Below are 16,608 nucleotides of genomic sequence, written 5' to 3' on the forward strand. Positions count from 1 at the left end.
TATGCTAATGACCTTTCTTCCATTATCAAATTCTCCAGTTTCCATACTTATGCAGACGACCTTCAAATCTATTTAAGCTGTCCCATAACAAAAATTAATGAAACAGTTGGAATAATGAATCAGGATATCAATTCGATAGTGGAATGGACAAAGAAAAATGGCCTTAAGCTTAATCCCATCAAAACACAACCCATTATAATTGGATATTCTCGTCTTATAAACAATATTGACCTTGAATCGATTCACAAAATTAGTGTAGACGGTAATGACATTCCTTACTGTAGCTCAGTTAAAAATTTAGGCATTATTATGAATAATACTCTTGACTGGTCAGAACAAGTGAACAAAACTTGTAAAAAGGTATTCTCAGCCATGCATGCATTGAAGAAAATGCACGATATCCTCCCTAGAAACATTAAATTATTATTGGTTCAATCTCTCATCTTCCCACATTTAATGTATTGTAATTCTGTTCTTAACGATATGCAAGTCACTCTGAATGATAAACTACAGCGTTGCCAAAATTATTGTCTACGTTTCGTCTACTCTCTCCAACGCCATGATCATATCACCCCGCCCACATTGCTAGTTCAACATTAAAGCTTCCCGATCAGAGGCTTTTTCGAATAGTCAAGCTTGTTAGAGATATCTTGATATACGGTAATCCGAACTATTTTAAAGATGATTTCAAATTTGTCTCTGAAGGTAGGAGGATAGATGCTTCACATACTAGAACCGGAGAAAGTACTTTAAGGATACCTAATCATCGTACTACTATTTTCACAAAATCCTTCTTAGTCAGTGCCTGTCGTGCATGGAATGCACTTCCTGTTTCTATCAGGTCCATCGAGAGCCGAGCGAGCTTTATCCTAACTTTAAAAAAACATCTTTTGGAACAAATGACTGAAACTGTCCGGCCCTAGAACGATCACATGACATCCATCCCCCACCCATCCCACAAATACAAACCTTTAAACCATGTTATAGAACGAATTGTATATATATATATATATATTTATATATTATATAAACTCATGTTATTTCAATTATCCACTGCATACTGCTGTATATTACTGAAAGTTGATTACCCCTACTACTTTCAGCCTACTTCATTTTATTAATCAATAATTTGATCTTATCTACCTATATAATTATTTTACTCTATCAATTTTCTGTTTTTTTTTTCTCTTAAATATTTATATTAATTAAAACTTTTACAAAATTTCCATTAATAAATAAATCCTTAGCTTAATTAATTAAATTAACGTTTTGGTAGAGAGTTAGTGGGGAGAATATTTTTAATATTCTTCCCAAAGAATGGACATTGATATGTCCAAAGCTCCGCCAATTTATGTAGATGCATAACAATATAATTATTATCTATAGTTATTATATTACAAATTGCTTTTTCATATCATATACAGTTCAATAATTTATTATTTTCTTAGTCTATATTATGTAAATTCATCTATAATTTTGCTGTATTGTAAGCTATTGTATATAAGTGTATAAGCCAGTATATACTGTATTGTAATCTACATAAATAAAGTACTCAATCAATCAATCAATCAATCTTTTTTTTCTTTGATCCATACCGACTTGATTCGGGTTGAATTCGGTTCGGGCCGGCATGATTCGACAAACCCGGGGCGACATGTCCACACTTGTTCAACAGTGTCGATCGACCCCATTCGGCATAGTATTGACATACCTTAAAGATTAAGAATTTGAGTGATCCGTGGTCTAGTGGATAGAGTGCTTTCGTAGCAGCATAGAGATCCCGGGTTCAAACCTTCTCATAACCAAAAGTTTTTTAACCAGATCATTCCCGTGTTATCGGATGGGCACGTTAATTGTCGGTCCCGGCTGAAGTATGACAGTCGTAAGGACCATTGACGGCTTAAATTGTATATTCAGGCGGTGGGACCTTCCCGCAAGGGACTTCCCACTAACAAAAGCCATATGAATTTACTTTTTTACCTTGAGGATTTATATTTGTTCACTGATATGTCAGCAACTGCATTTATTATTAATATTGAGACTACTAACCAGCAGCACTAGCCGACGCAGCACCCTCCTCTCCGCCATCAGGCTCACCGCGACTCGCCGTGTCATCAGACCTTGCCACACTGGCCGTGTCATCTGTGTCCACCTCGGTCAGACGCTCAGAGTCCGACGCCATCACACAAGTGCTCCATCCGTCCGACGCTGTCTCCGACACGTCCAACAACTGCAAACAAACACACACAAACATCAGCAAACACACCGACAAACATTACCAAACACATCACAAACATTACCAAACACAACACAAACATTACCAAACACATCACAAACATTACCAAACACGACACAAACATTACCAAACACATCACAAACATTACCAAACACATCACAAACCCGACACGTTCAACAACCGCAACACACACCGACAAACATTACCAAACACATCACAAATCCGACACGTTCAACAAATGCAAAAAACATCGGCAAACACATCAGAGAATAACAGCAATATATTGCATAAACATCACAAACATACGAGGCGCGTTCATAAAGTAAGGGCTGTTTGGTCAGAGAAAAAAATGTACTAATAAGAAACAAATTCTATTTTCATATTTAGTTAGGTACAATCTTTTCGCCACACTGCACAGAAAACAGCTGTTTTCCAGTCCCTACGTAGATCTGAAAGACCTTGTTTGCAGACGACTCTCGTCTGATGTCAGAACAGGTTTCTTCCCGGCCTAGGCCGGAAAGAGTACTCTTTACAGCCGCTAACATTAATAAGTCATCCGCTAGATCGGGCGAGTGTCAACTTTCTTCATCTGAAGTCGCCATTATTTCTGTTCGAATTTCGAATCAAACTAATTCAGCATTCGCTTCGCAACCATTTTTATTCAATTATTTATTGTTGATTAGTGCATTCCGAATTTTCAAAAATGCTTGAAGATGACGACGCCCATGATATTCGAAGTGAAATTTTAAAAGAATCTGAAATCCTGACTGCAAATCTTCTACCACTAAAATCAAGAGATAGGTACGATAAAGAGTATTCTTTATTTTGTCAGCAATACCTGTAGTGTGGCGAAAAATATTGTTCGCAAAAATGTTTTTCCAGCTCTCAATCTTTTCTAGTCCTCGGCCTTCGGCCTCGGACTTGAAAACCGATTTCGAGCCGGAAAAATCTCATTTTCTGCTCTAGGTGCGAAATATACTATTCTTTACTTCTCTACATAATCGCCGTTCACTTGTAAACATTTTTCGTACCGCTGCACCAGCCTCTTTAAGGCTGTTCGGTAAACTTTTTTATCATTTAAATAGGATAATCTTTTTCAATATAATTGTTAAGATCATTATAAGAGTAAGAAAAAGTGGCAACTGACATTTTTAAGTGGTCTAATAAGCGAGTTATGGGTTGTTGAAGTGCTAACTTTCCAGATTCCGTTTTCTTTCCAAATCATAAACGGTTACGACTATATTATTAGAACTTCTCTTAAAAATTCAAAAAAATGCATCTTTCCAAACTAAAACATTTTATTTCTTATATCGTTCATAAATAATAATGTAACATTTTTTGTAGGTTCGATAAATTGTTTATTTTGGCATTAATCGTGAAAAAACGCATATTAGAACAAAGCCAATGACATATTGAATGTATTTAAAAAAACTCCAATGGAAGATTCGAAACCGTTTATGATCTGGAAAGAAATCTGAGTTTAGCACTTCAACAACCCATAACTCGCTTATTAGATCACTAAAAAATTTCAGTTGCCACTTTTTCTCAGCTTTTTCTTAGCTTTTGTGAATGATTTTAGTGTTAATGTTCCATGTTTATCTGTGCTCTATGCTGATGACACTACCATACTTGATTCTAATACTAGTGTAGAGGCTGTACTTGATAGGCTTGACTCCTCGGTTGAACGCTGCAGGGAGTGGTATGCTGCTAATTTTTTGACTCTCAATGAGAGTAAAACAGAAAATATTCTATTCACGCTTAGAAATAATTTAAGCAGGGAGCACCAGGAGTACCTGAAGCCGATTAAACTGCTGGGTTTTGTCCTAGACAGTAAATTGAGTTGGAGTAGCCACATAGAGTATCTGTGTAAGAAATTGTCCAGAGTTATGTACCTACTAAGAAAACTAAAATGTTGTGTCAGTAGGGAGGTACTTATTCTGACTTACTATGGTTTGTTTCATTCCCATCTCAGTTATGGGCTCCGTCTTTGAGGTAACTCAAGTGATATGAAGAAGGCATTTATTTGGCAAAAAAAAGCAATTCGCTGCATTGTTGGTCTAAGGAGTGTTGAAAGCTGTAAAAATAGTTTTATCGAGCATGACTCTCCCTTCAATGTGCATTTATTGTAACCTGGTCCATATTAAAAAAACCTAACTCTATCAACAAGACATAGCCATCAGCATGAACATAGAACTAGAAATAGGAATAACCTAATTACCCCATACATCAGACTGCAAAAAACATTCAAAAGCTATAAGTATCAACAATACTTATTATTCAATAAATTACCGACAACAATAAAAAATTTACCACAAAAAAGTTCATATCTACAGTAACACAATGGCTCAAAAAACAGGCTTTTTATACAATTGACGAATACCTAAGTCATAACGTGAGCATCTGACTGTTTTATATTATATTTGTATATGTATATATGTATACATATGTGTACATGTTTAATGTTATGTATATATGTGTTAGCGGTACGATATATTGTTAGTAAATGCAAAATATCTAACATCTGTGCCTAGTGGAAAGTTGTGTGTAAGAAATTTTTTGAAATAACTTAATTTATTCAAAGTGCGGTAATATTAAGTGCAATATTTGACTACAATTTGGTATTTTAATCATTCTAAATTCAAAATTTCTAGCTCATATATGTTTTTGGACAGAAATTGAACTTTAAATTTTTTCAGTAAGAACATAACCTATTTTTTGGACATTTTATTATTTTTATCAAAATTTGGGAACAGAATAGTTTTGGGCTATGCCTGTTGTTCTGTCCCGATCATATTCATATGATTTGTAATTCTATCAATAAATAAATAAATAAATAAATGCTATGTTTTATCTCCACATGACGTTTGTTTATAACATTTGTAATGTTCGATGACAAGAATAAAGATTATTGATTATTGTTTATTCTCACTTTTATAATGATCTTAACAATAAAATTGAAAAAGATTATCCAATTTAAATAAAAATAAAAAGGTGTACCGAACTGCCTTAAGCCCTGTACATGGGGTTAGGTTAGGTCAAGCTTGCCGCCTGAGAGTGCAACCATTTGACAACGGCGTTTTTGAGTCCCTCTTCGGTTTCAAAGCCACTGTTTAAAATGTAAGAAGAGGAAGTAGTCGCTAGGTGCAAGGTCTGGATCACTGTCATCTGGCATAACCGCATAATTCTCCTCCACGATAACGCGCGTCCACACACTGCTGCCAAAACCATGGACAAAGTTCAAGAGTTTCGTTGGGAACTTTTTGGCCACCCACCGTACAGTCCCGTACGGTGGTGCTTAACACAGACCAATTATGTAATTAATATCGGGGGACCGAGTTTTGCTCGTCATTTATTTATTAACAGAATACAATTCTTCAAAATGATTCGGGAAGGACTAACAGGCACAACCCGAAACTGTTTCTTCCCCAAATTTTGATTTATACACTATAAATAGTTCAAAAAGTAGGTTATGTTCCATACACTTGAATTCAGGTCCGATTTTCAGTCCAAACATTTGAAAGCAGAAAATTTCTAATTTAGATTGTTGACAAACCAAATTGAATAACAAAATAACACTCACTAATCACTTAAAACTGTAAAATAATGATTAACTTTGAAAATTATGATATACTCTAATTTAGAATGATATACCATGTCATGTCAACAAATCAGATTATTTTGATTAAGTCGATTAAAATTTCTAGATTAATATTTTTCTCGTGAGATAAGCTGATTAATTGCAAACAGCTGTTCACAATTCTGTCTCTCTTCCACACATGCACTCACATATTTTGTTATCGACGAAATTATCATCTGTTTTTCCAATGATGAATAATTATTATCCTTTTCATGTCCTTCAGCGAGTTTACCCAGGGATGAGACCTAGTGCAATTGAATTTTTATATCATAAACCTACTATGTGCCAAATTTCGTGAAAATCGTTAGAGCCGTTTTCGAGATCCGTTGGACAGAAATTGCTCGCTTAATATAAAAAGATATTGTGATGCATTGAATAGAATAGTATACCTGCGGTGTATTTGGGAGTGATGGTTGCATGGGTGGCACCGCCTCTATGATCTCACTGTCGCTAGCCAACACATCTGTGCTCCATGTATCGCTCACCATCGAAATTGTCTCGTCTGCTGCACCTATACACAAAAGCAGACAATTTAGAAACTAATAACATCAGATAAATACAATTAGAAACATCGAAGAAGATGTAATATAGTGTAGAAAGCGATTCAATTTATGATATCTGAAATGACCACGCAACCGCTGGAGCGATTGAGTGGAGGATGATCTCTGGAAGATGGAAGTTGTGGCATGGAGCCGAAAGGCATGTGACTGTTATGAATGGAGGGCTCTCAGACTATAGCATACTATTTTCTCTGTTCCCAATAACTGATGTGTAGAAGTCTTCGGAGTATTTAACAGCACTTATTTTATTTCAATTAATTATTGATAATCTAGGAGAAAAGCTGAAAGTAATAATTTTATTTCAATTAATAAATTACTAGAAATAATCTAGGAGAAGGGCTGACCTTCCATGAGCTTCTTGATCTGGAACTTTCCAAACTTCTCGTCTATGTCAAACCGACACTGCTGCTTGTTGGCCCCCTGTGTGGGCGGGGCAACCGGAATGCCTCCCTCCAACTGGCCCCCTCTGGCCCCTCCCGGGCCGCCCCCCTCGTCACCCTCTGTCATCTGCGATGACGGCGTGTCTCGACCTGAAAAACATTCATTCATTTATTGTACAAAATCTTAATATAATTATGACCATGGAGGAAAACTGGGCTGGGCCTGTACCATTTCTTTCTCAATCTTTACAAAAAGTTTATGTGTCCAATTACGTATAATATTAGGTTATTGAATCACAGATCACTGCTTCGTTACTTAATTTTTGGTCCAGGAATAGTTATCGAAATGAAACTTTATTTGATACACATCAACACACAAATAACTACACAATTAATAGCAAATCATATCAATATCAATCCTAAAATAAAAAACACATCATTAACTTTTTTGATACAATTGATAGGCAAATTCTTCTGGAAAAAATGAAATGCACAGGCATCCAAGAAAAAGCTCTGACTTGGTTTGAGAGCTACTTCAGCAATCGATCCCAAGTGGTATCAATTCTTGACCAGGTGAGTGAGTATAGGAACAGCGAATTTGGAGTGATTCAGGGAAGCACACTTGGCCCCTTGCTGTTTCTCATTTACATAAACAACTTGGGTAAAGTCAAGATTGATAATGGTCACATCTTCCTATATGCGGACGACACGGCGCTCCTCTTTGAGGGCAATAACTGGAGTGAGGTGTATGGTACAGCTGAGCGAGGTCTGACTCTTGTTAAGCGTTGGTTCGACCAGAATAGACTCACCATGAACCTAAATAAAACAAAATGCTTACCTATTTCTAATAGAGCTGATGGTGATCCAATTGATCAATGCTTGAGAATGCATAATTGTCACACTCCAAATGATTGTTCCTAATGTGTTTCTATCGAGCGTGTGTCGGAATATAAATATCTAGGTGTAATTTTTGACAGTAGACTAAGATGGAACTCACACATTCAACAAGTTAGACATAAAGTTAGGAAATTCATGTACATTTTTTCAAACCTGAATCAGATTCTTATCCCAAAATTAATTAAACAAGTCTATTATGCCTATATTCAATCACTTCTGCAGTACGGAATAATTGCTTGGGGGGTGCATTTAAGACAAATCTTGCTCCTTTACTTATTGTACAGAAACTTATCATTAAAATAGCATTGAATAAGCCTAAAAGGTACCCCACCGAAACCCTGTTTAATGAATTCAAAGTTAACAATATCAGCCAAATTTATATTAAAGCCTTGATCATGTACATTTTTAAACACAAATCAACTCTGTTTACGGGTATCCCTCACACGTATCAGACCCGTTCTGCTTTAAATACCGGTACCGTTGTTCCTCGCTTACTAAAAACAATCACCTCCTCATCATCCCATTATAAAATCTATATACTTTTTTCCAAATTACCTGAAAATATAAAAAAACCCAGTAAATAAAAGAATTGGCCATTTAAAAAAAAAATGTTGATGAGTGGATCTCTAGTATCAGTTGTAATGAACTAGAAGATTATGTTATTTCTACGTATGTCAATAGATTATGAGTTTGTGTGTGTGTGTGTGTGTGTGTGTTCGGAGTGCATGTTGGCATCCATCTACGTCGAAGCCTGAAAAGTGTAAGTTACCTACTTGAAAAGATACTGTATTATACTACTCATAGGTATTTTAGATTTTATTATAGGTATTTTGTCGCTTGTTATTTATCATTAATTCTAAAAGCTAAAATCTTTACTTCTATGATTTTCTATGATTTGTCTTTATTCTTACAAGTATAGAATACTCAATCGTATTTGGAACTCGCTCCTCACTCACAGGCATTTGCCCATACGAGGAGCTTTCTTCACATTTTATATTGTATATAATTATATTGTATTTTTGTAAAAGAAGAAGAAAATAAATCAATTTCAATTTCAACTTATAACTTGAGCCCATCAAATTAGATTGAAATGAAGTCCTGAATTCTTGAAAGGATTCGTAAAATTAACCCAAATTAAACAATAACTGATAAATTCCAGTAAAATGTATGTCTATTAAATTTGACTATGGTCTGACTAGATCATTGTTTCTTGTGGTTTTGGTTACGTTTGATGACATCATTCAACTGTGGTTAAATTCAATGGATATACTCGTGAACCGGAAGCAATACAACGATTTTTATTTAGGTCGTTCATTTTGAAACACTGTATACTAGCCAAAGATTCCATTTTCTCATTAATGTTGTCCCATAATGCCGCATCCACACTCTCGCCCAATGCGTGCAAATGACGAGTGTGGATGGCTGGTTTGCCAGCGCTCGCTTCGTTTCGATTTTTGTTAAGCGAAGGTTCAGTCGACTCAAACCTTTCAGAGAGGAAACTACCTATGCGTATCATGAGCAGTAGAACACTCACTAAAGACTACAGAAAGCTGGCCGCTTTAGCACCGCTGTATCCCTACTTTTCTCTGCTGCGCATATCCCTCCAAATCGGAAGTTATTTTGTATGGTCTATAGGCACGAGGAATTGCGCCTCACTCTGGTTGAATTCAACATTGGCCCATATGAATAAAACCAGAGCAAATGCTCATGAGCAAGAGCATGGAGCATAAGGTTTTTCTCATGAGCAAAAGGTAGAAGCAAAATCATTTGCTCATTTTTATATGAATAAGCTTTACCTTATATTCTTAACTTATGCTCCTGAAATCTGGAGAAAATGCTCACGTATTTTAAAGATTTTTCATCAGCTGATTCGCTTTTGTAGCCTCACTTTGTTTTTATAGCTCACGGAAGCGCTAAATATGAAAGTAGGGGGCACTGCTTGTGTTTGCGTCGTCTGCTCTGTTTTCTATTTATGAATAGAGTTTTAGGTTAGTTGAGTTTAGAATTTTGAAATAATAGCGTGAAAAATGTCATATCTATAATAATATTCAGCATATTCTTATAATATCAATAACATTTTTATAATCGTCTACACTCTCATCTTCTTAAATGCCTATTTCCTATTTAGTGATGGCTATCTTTATAACAGGTAGCAGCTATCTTTTGTATTTATTCTTTTGCAGGGATAATGGTGATATATTATCATGGTTGAATCTAAAAATAGTTTTATAGTTCTCAACTATTGCTTGTGATCGTATCTGGTATAGTTTCCTCTTCCTCATACGAATTAGTTGAACCATTTTACTATGAGCAAAAGGTGATAAGCTGCTCTAGACTAGACTCAGCTTTTTTGAAGCATTTGCTTCAAAAGTTGAGCAAATGCTCTAGTTTATTCATACAATTTTGAGTATAAGCTTTTACTTTTGAGCAAATGCTCAAACTATTTTTTTGATTAGCATGAGCAAAAGGCTTTGCTCACGTTTATTTATGGAAAATGAAGAAAATGCTCAATATTTTAGAAGTTTAAGCAAATGCTCAGCTTTGTTCATATGGCACATTATTTCGTACAACGTGGGTCCTAGAATGTTCTCTATTATACTATAATTTGTTTGTCACTCACCAGACACATTAGCGCTAATCATGTCGCTGAGATTGTCGTTCTGGTCCTCAGTCTCGCTGATGGATGACGTCACACTGTGGTTGGACGAGGTGGCCACTTCCAGGTTGTCGCACACCGATTCGCCGTCCCCCGACACCGAGAAACGCGTGCGACGAGTCTGCTTGTCGCTTCCACCGCCCACAGCGCTCACAACTGCAAGAAAAACATCAAGAGATTGAAATAAAAACGAAAAACACAAATACAAACTCAACACAACTCAGACATAAAAGATGGAAGATTTGATAGAAATATTATTATATTTGTTGTCAATATTTGCAGTAGCAGAAGTCTTCGGATTGGTACAATCGAATCTTCGGATACAACATTTTATTTTGAATTTTCGTTTAATAATAATGATTTATCGATTAGCAATTTCTCATAAATTTTCATCTGTAGACTGACTGGTCGCTGTAGCCTAGTATAAAATTGAAAACCTTTCCATCGTCCTCTTGGGCAATACTCTTTCATTATCTTCACGTGTCCAAGTGAGGTCCACGTTATAATGGCAGTGGATAAAGATAGCAGAACAAAGTTGCCGATTGTCAATGCCTTCTATAGACGGTAGCTGATACCGGTTTATTAATGTAATATTAACTGTTCATTCTCGTTTAAAATTATCAATTATATTTTATTACAAGAAGTTATATTTTTCAATAATATTTCATAATGAATTTTCATGATTAAGATGAAATATTTTGTTAATTGTTGAAAGACGATTTGGCAACAGAGCAAAGCGAGAAAGAGATAGCGCTATCTGCTTTGTTGAATGATAGACAAGGATAGCAATACCATTGCTATTTAAACACTGCCACTACAACGTGGACCTCACTATAGTATCATGCTCTCTATCTTTCCCCTTATGCTTTCCATGTTCAGTTCTCTTTTTATCTCCTCATTCCCAACTCTGTCTCTACGTCTCTTTCCCAGGAACTCATTGATTCTACTTCATGTGATTATAATAGCAATAATTATTGACTATTATTTTAAAGGTATAAAATTATTATAATGTAGGTCTGAGATACACAGGCATTTCACCAGACAAGCATGTCATCTGAGTTCCTTTTGTCAGGTTAAAAAAAACGCCGAGGCCATTATAGAATATTGTCAATCAAGGCATTCAATAAGCTCAGGAAGCTTATTGTAAGAAATATGAATCAAGTCCGTTTTAAAACACAAGTTAAATAGCTGCTAACAGAGAACTCATATAATGTAGAAGAATTTTTCAATTGACTGTGGATGTGATAAATACTCATTTTGAGTGAATTGGTTCATTCGAATCTTCGGTTATTCTATAGCTAAGTGTTCATTCTTGACGACACCTAATGTAGGCCTACATTTATTTATTTATTGGTGAATTAACATATTCTTTTCTATTATTTTTTACTGACCCTCTGGTTCGTCATCGAGCCCGTTGGTGGGGGGTTCAAGGCCACCAGCAGCCAGCATCCCCACTCCTCCTCCCTCAATGCCCACACGCACAAGGTCATCCACCAGGATGCCCTTCTTCTGCATTTCCAGCACCTGCAATCAACACAAACAAACATTCTTAATCCAAATTACACTAATTATTTATTCGTTTATCACAATTAAAAATGTATTTTGGTAGCAGCGAAATGAAATAGTTTGAAAAATATGAGAATGTCATCTAATATAGTGTCGTGCCGCCTCCACACTTTCGACGAGTGCGAAACACATGTTGACATGTTGTCACACATGTTGACGAGCGCGAGTGTAGATAGCTATTATGCTACCGCTCGCCTTCAATTCGCCCTTATATAGTGCGGTCAACGTTATAATGACAGTATTTGATCAACTTTGGTTTTGCTATCATTGTCTATCATTCGACAAAGCCGGTGGTACTATCCTTTTCTAGGTCCACAACAATGCCAATTATGTTTTTGACAGTGTAGAAATATAATTAATTAATGCGGAGAATCGGCATCGCTATTCTTTCATCTTCATCCACTGCCATTATAACGTCATGACCTCACTATAGATGTATACTTATCTCTTAAGCCTAGTTTATACGATGTCAATTGGCGAGACAATTGTCATAAGGCAACTGACTGGCATGAAATTATTGTCTTCTTATAAACACTTCAGGCCAATTGTCTTGCCAACTGTCCCGAAATTCAACTGTCTCCGGGAGTAGACTATGGACAGTCAATTGGGCCCAGCGAGCCCCCCACCACTCGGAACCTCAGTTGTCGCGACAATTGGCGCCGTGTGAACGGTGTAGGCCAGTAGCGCTGTCTTGTTTTTGCCAGTTCAGTCCCAACAGATGACGAGAACTCGGCCATGTTTAGCTGTCAACTCACGTGCCAATAGTTGGCCGAATATAAACATCTTCTCGTTTAACTGGTCTGGCCTCCGACAATCCGCAAGCACGTGATGACAATTCTCCAAAGACAACTGTCTCGCCAATTGGCGATGTGTAAACTAGGCTTTATAGATTGTATAGTAAAAGTCGAGACTTTGAGAAAATATGAGTGTTGTCAAATTGTGCGAAATTTCACTCTTTTTATACAAGCCCATGTGACTAGATACGATAGCACGTCCAGAAAGTAAGTTCCGTTTCAATTTATATCCGCTACAGCGCTGCGATCGCAGTTCCGCACATACGCGGTAGACACTCTGTATCAAGGAGAAGAAACGTGCGCCATTTGGAGATCGCTGTCAGCCACGTACGTTTTGTTGTGCTTGTTTACAATGTCAGTGTTGATTGAAAATCCCGCCGCTTGTGGAATCAGGTCTGTGATTCGTTTTTTGAATGCAAGGAAAGTGAACCCAAGTGAAATTTATCGGCAAATTTGCGATGTTTATGGACAAAGTGCGATGAGTGATTCAATGGTGAGAAGATGGGTCGGTCAGTTCAATGACGGACGTAGTGATGTGCTTGATGAAGAACGAAGTGGGCGTCCATCTTTGGTTACAGAAGAACTGGTTCACGCGATTGATGACAAGATCCATGAAAACCGAAGGTTTACAATAATTAGTGCTCTCGCTATGGAATTTCCCCAAATTTCTCAATCACTAATGCATTGTTACCGGAAAACTGAAATTTCGACAAGCTGAAAGAAACTGTTTCCAACTGGTTGAAGGCACAGGCGGCAAATTTCTACGAAGAAGGCATACAAAAACTTGTGCCACGCTATGACAAATGTCTGCAAAATTTCGGTAGTTATGTGGATGAGTAGTTTAAAAGTTGTAGAATTTTGTGCAATAAATAACTTTTTGTATCTGTACACAATTTAATTTTATTACCAAATGGAACTTACTTTCTGGACCTACCACGTATATTGTATTGGCAACTCTGCATCGACTGTGTTGTCGAACTGAATACATTCTGTCAGATGGGCTTGCATAAACAGATAGAAGTCTCGCAAATTTGGCAACACGGATATCTTTTCAAAGTCTCAATTTATTTTATACAAAGAGAAAAAACATATGCTTAGAGCCGTTTGCACAGTGCAAGTTTAATTGGATTCTCAGTCTTAATTATTTTATAATTTGATTTTTGTTTTTCAATTGATATTATGGAATTGTAACTGAATGATTAAGTTAACAATTGATTACCTTCTGTTCAGAGAGAAACCCGACCGACGGATTAGCATTGGTATCGAACGGTATGACCAACACAGGCTTATTCACCTCTTCCTCACCTCCCAAACCTTCATCTAGTGCATCGCTCTTGTAGCTCGAGCCTTTCGCTGACGCTGCAACAACACAATAAAAACTATTATTTAAAACAACAGTTATGCTGAAACACAATAATATATATATATATATATATATATATATATAATATATATATATATATATATTATATATATATATAACACAATAAAGAGTGGATTTTGAATTCTCAATTTGAAGGTCAGTTTTTGCAGGCCGGACACAGCAATGTCTCCTGGCTATAAACCTAGCTCTGCAGTGCAGGCTGGATGCTTGTCTGACTCGGACTAGGCGCTGAGACAGCAAATAATAGCAGCGTTGGTGGGAATGCGAGCGGCCGCAGTAACATCTTCCACCCAGCAATGGTCGGCGTAGTTCCGCCTAGCGGACAGACGAAAGATCAATCCAGTCGGTTATCTGATCCCTCCAGCCAGGCTCAGCCAAGCAGCCGAGACAAAAGAACAATGGAGTGACGGTCTTATTCGCGTCATCAGCAGTTTTCTTTCCCACAATTATTTTTATTTTTGTGTTGCCTATAAACTCCAGTCACCAGTAAAAAGTTTCCAGAAACTTGGTGTACTACCATATTAATGAATTTTCATGATTTTTAATTATTTAAAAACATTGTTGACATTCTGAGCCTTTAGGCTAAACTTGGGGTCGCTAAGAACGAATCTGCAATCAGAATTTCCCTATCACGAAAAATAACGAAAAAACCCAGCTGTTGATCTTCCGGCAACCGTTAACAGTCATCCTGCAATGCGGCCGAAACACTTCTAAGCCAGACACCCATCTCAAACGACAACAACGCCAAGCTGTGAGAAACCATCCTGCACTGCGGCGCTAGGTAAACATAGGCCAAACAAGTTATTGACTCTTTAAATGTTTTTAATTTTTGTATTGGCCTATTAGTGCATATGCATATTTAATAAAAGACATAAAAAACCCTTACATTTCATCACAACCAAAATAGTTTCAACTTTTCAAGATCCATTTTCAAGTGTTAAGCTGCGTACAGATATACGCGCCTCCAACCCGCTCCGCGCACGCTCCGCCCTCGTTCCACCATCGCACCGCAATCGCTCCGCCCCCGCACTTTACTCGCACCGATCATGAACGTTACGGGAGATGTTAGCTCTTCTCGCGTTCCACTCTTGCTCCCCGGTCGATCATCAATCGCTCTGCTCGAGTGACATTCGGTTGCGGAGCAGAGCGAAAGTCTGTACGCACCTTTATGTTGTGATTAAATAGAAGGGTACTTGATATATTGAGTTTCAAATATATCAATTGTGTAACGGAATTTGTAATGTAAGTGATGCCATTGATTAAAGCATAATTTTATAATTCCATTAGACCTAAAAAGAAAAGAAGTGAGAACAATCACGCTGTTAGATTGCAGTGGAACCTCGATATATAGTACACCCCGTTATAGAACATTCCCCCATAAAGAAAATATAGCATAAAAAAATATCACATGGTATAGGGCGTTTATGTTCCAAAATTCACGCACGGTTAACTCAGGGGAGGGAGAGAGGCAAGACAATGAGAGATATGAGAAGAATGGCTGAGGATAGGACTGCATGGAGGAGATGGACCGAGGCTGGTACCCCTACGCTGTAACGGCAGAGGGGGTCAAGAAAAAGAAGAAGAAGAAGAAGAAGAAGGTTAACTCAAACCGATAGTCCTATATTGAGGTCCACGTTATAATTAGCAATGGTATTGCTATCCTTGTCTATCATTCAACAAAACGGTTAGCGCTATCTCTTTCTCGCTTTGCTCTGTTGCCAGATCTTCTTTTAACAATGTGGAATTAATTAATTTGTTTTGAAGCATCTAAATTTGAAAATTTACTTTGTGAACATATTAGTGGTCTGAAAATTTTGCGAAGTGAAGAGCTACAAGACTTAACCTATTTCGGACTATGTGTAACCATATCTAAATTGGGGAGAGGAATAGCACAAGGTTACCTTATTTTTCCTCTCCCTATCATTTATATGATGTATACTTATTATATCAATCAATACAAAATAAAAATAAAAAAATAATTAATTAAAAAATATTTCATCTTAATCAAGAGAATTTATTACGATATTATTAAAAATATAATTTTTGCTTAATAAATTATGATTGATCATTTTAAACGAGAATGAACAGTTAATAGTACATCAATAAATCTGTATTAGCTACCGTCTATAGAAGGCATTGACAAGACAGAGGATCGTCAACGTTGTTCTGCTATCTTTCTTCACTGCCATTATAACGTGGACCCCACTATAGTAGTTCTGTTTTGGTGAAGCTATGTGACGCTGGTAGTCTCTCATACTGTGCCCTTCTTACACTCTCACCCTAAAAACACAGTAATAATAGACAGAAGTCGACAATATTATCGACTAATTGGCTTGAGTTGACAGAAATTTTTGCTTGAAATTTAGAACGTAAAAGATCTATACCATGGGATATTTTCTTATGATTTCTCTTATTTCATGTTAGTATCAAGTGATTCATGAGATGATAGTCTGATGTTGAAAAAATACTCAAAATTTTCATTTTTAGACCATACAATT

At 36.7% G+C, this 16,608-nt stretch overlaps 1 protein-coding gene across 1 annotated transcript in view; it reads right to left on the minus strand.

Moving 5' to 3' along the window:
- Nucleotides 1–16,608, minus strand: part of LOC111049754 (GTPase-activating protein and VPS9 domain-containing protein 1) — a 96,782-nt gene that overhangs the window by 41,473 nt on the left and 38,701 nt on the right. The window contains exons 9-14 of the mRNA XM_039433413.1: nucleotides 13,946–14,085; nucleotides 11,758–11,890; nucleotides 10,331–10,522; nucleotides 6,778–6,963; nucleotides 6,263–6,384; nucleotides 2,050–2,230 (exon numbers count right to left, since the gene is read on the minus strand). Of these exons, the coding sequence (XP_039289347.1) occupies nucleotides 2,050–2,230; nucleotides 6,263–6,384; nucleotides 6,778–6,963; nucleotides 10,331–10,522; nucleotides 11,758–11,890; nucleotides 13,946–14,085 (954 nt within the window). The remainder of the gene's footprint in view (nucleotides 1–2,049; nucleotides 2,231–6,262; nucleotides 6,385–6,777; nucleotides 6,964–10,330; nucleotides 10,523–11,757; nucleotides 11,891–13,945; nucleotides 14,086–16,608) is intronic.

This window comes from Nilaparvata lugens, chromosome 7 (genome assembly GCF_014356525.2).
Source record: "Nilaparvata lugens isolate BPH chromosome 7, ASM1435652v1, whole genome shotgun sequence".
Taxonomy (NCBI): Eukaryota; Metazoa; Arthropoda; class Insecta; order Hemiptera; family Delphacidae; genus Nilaparvata; species Nilaparvata lugens.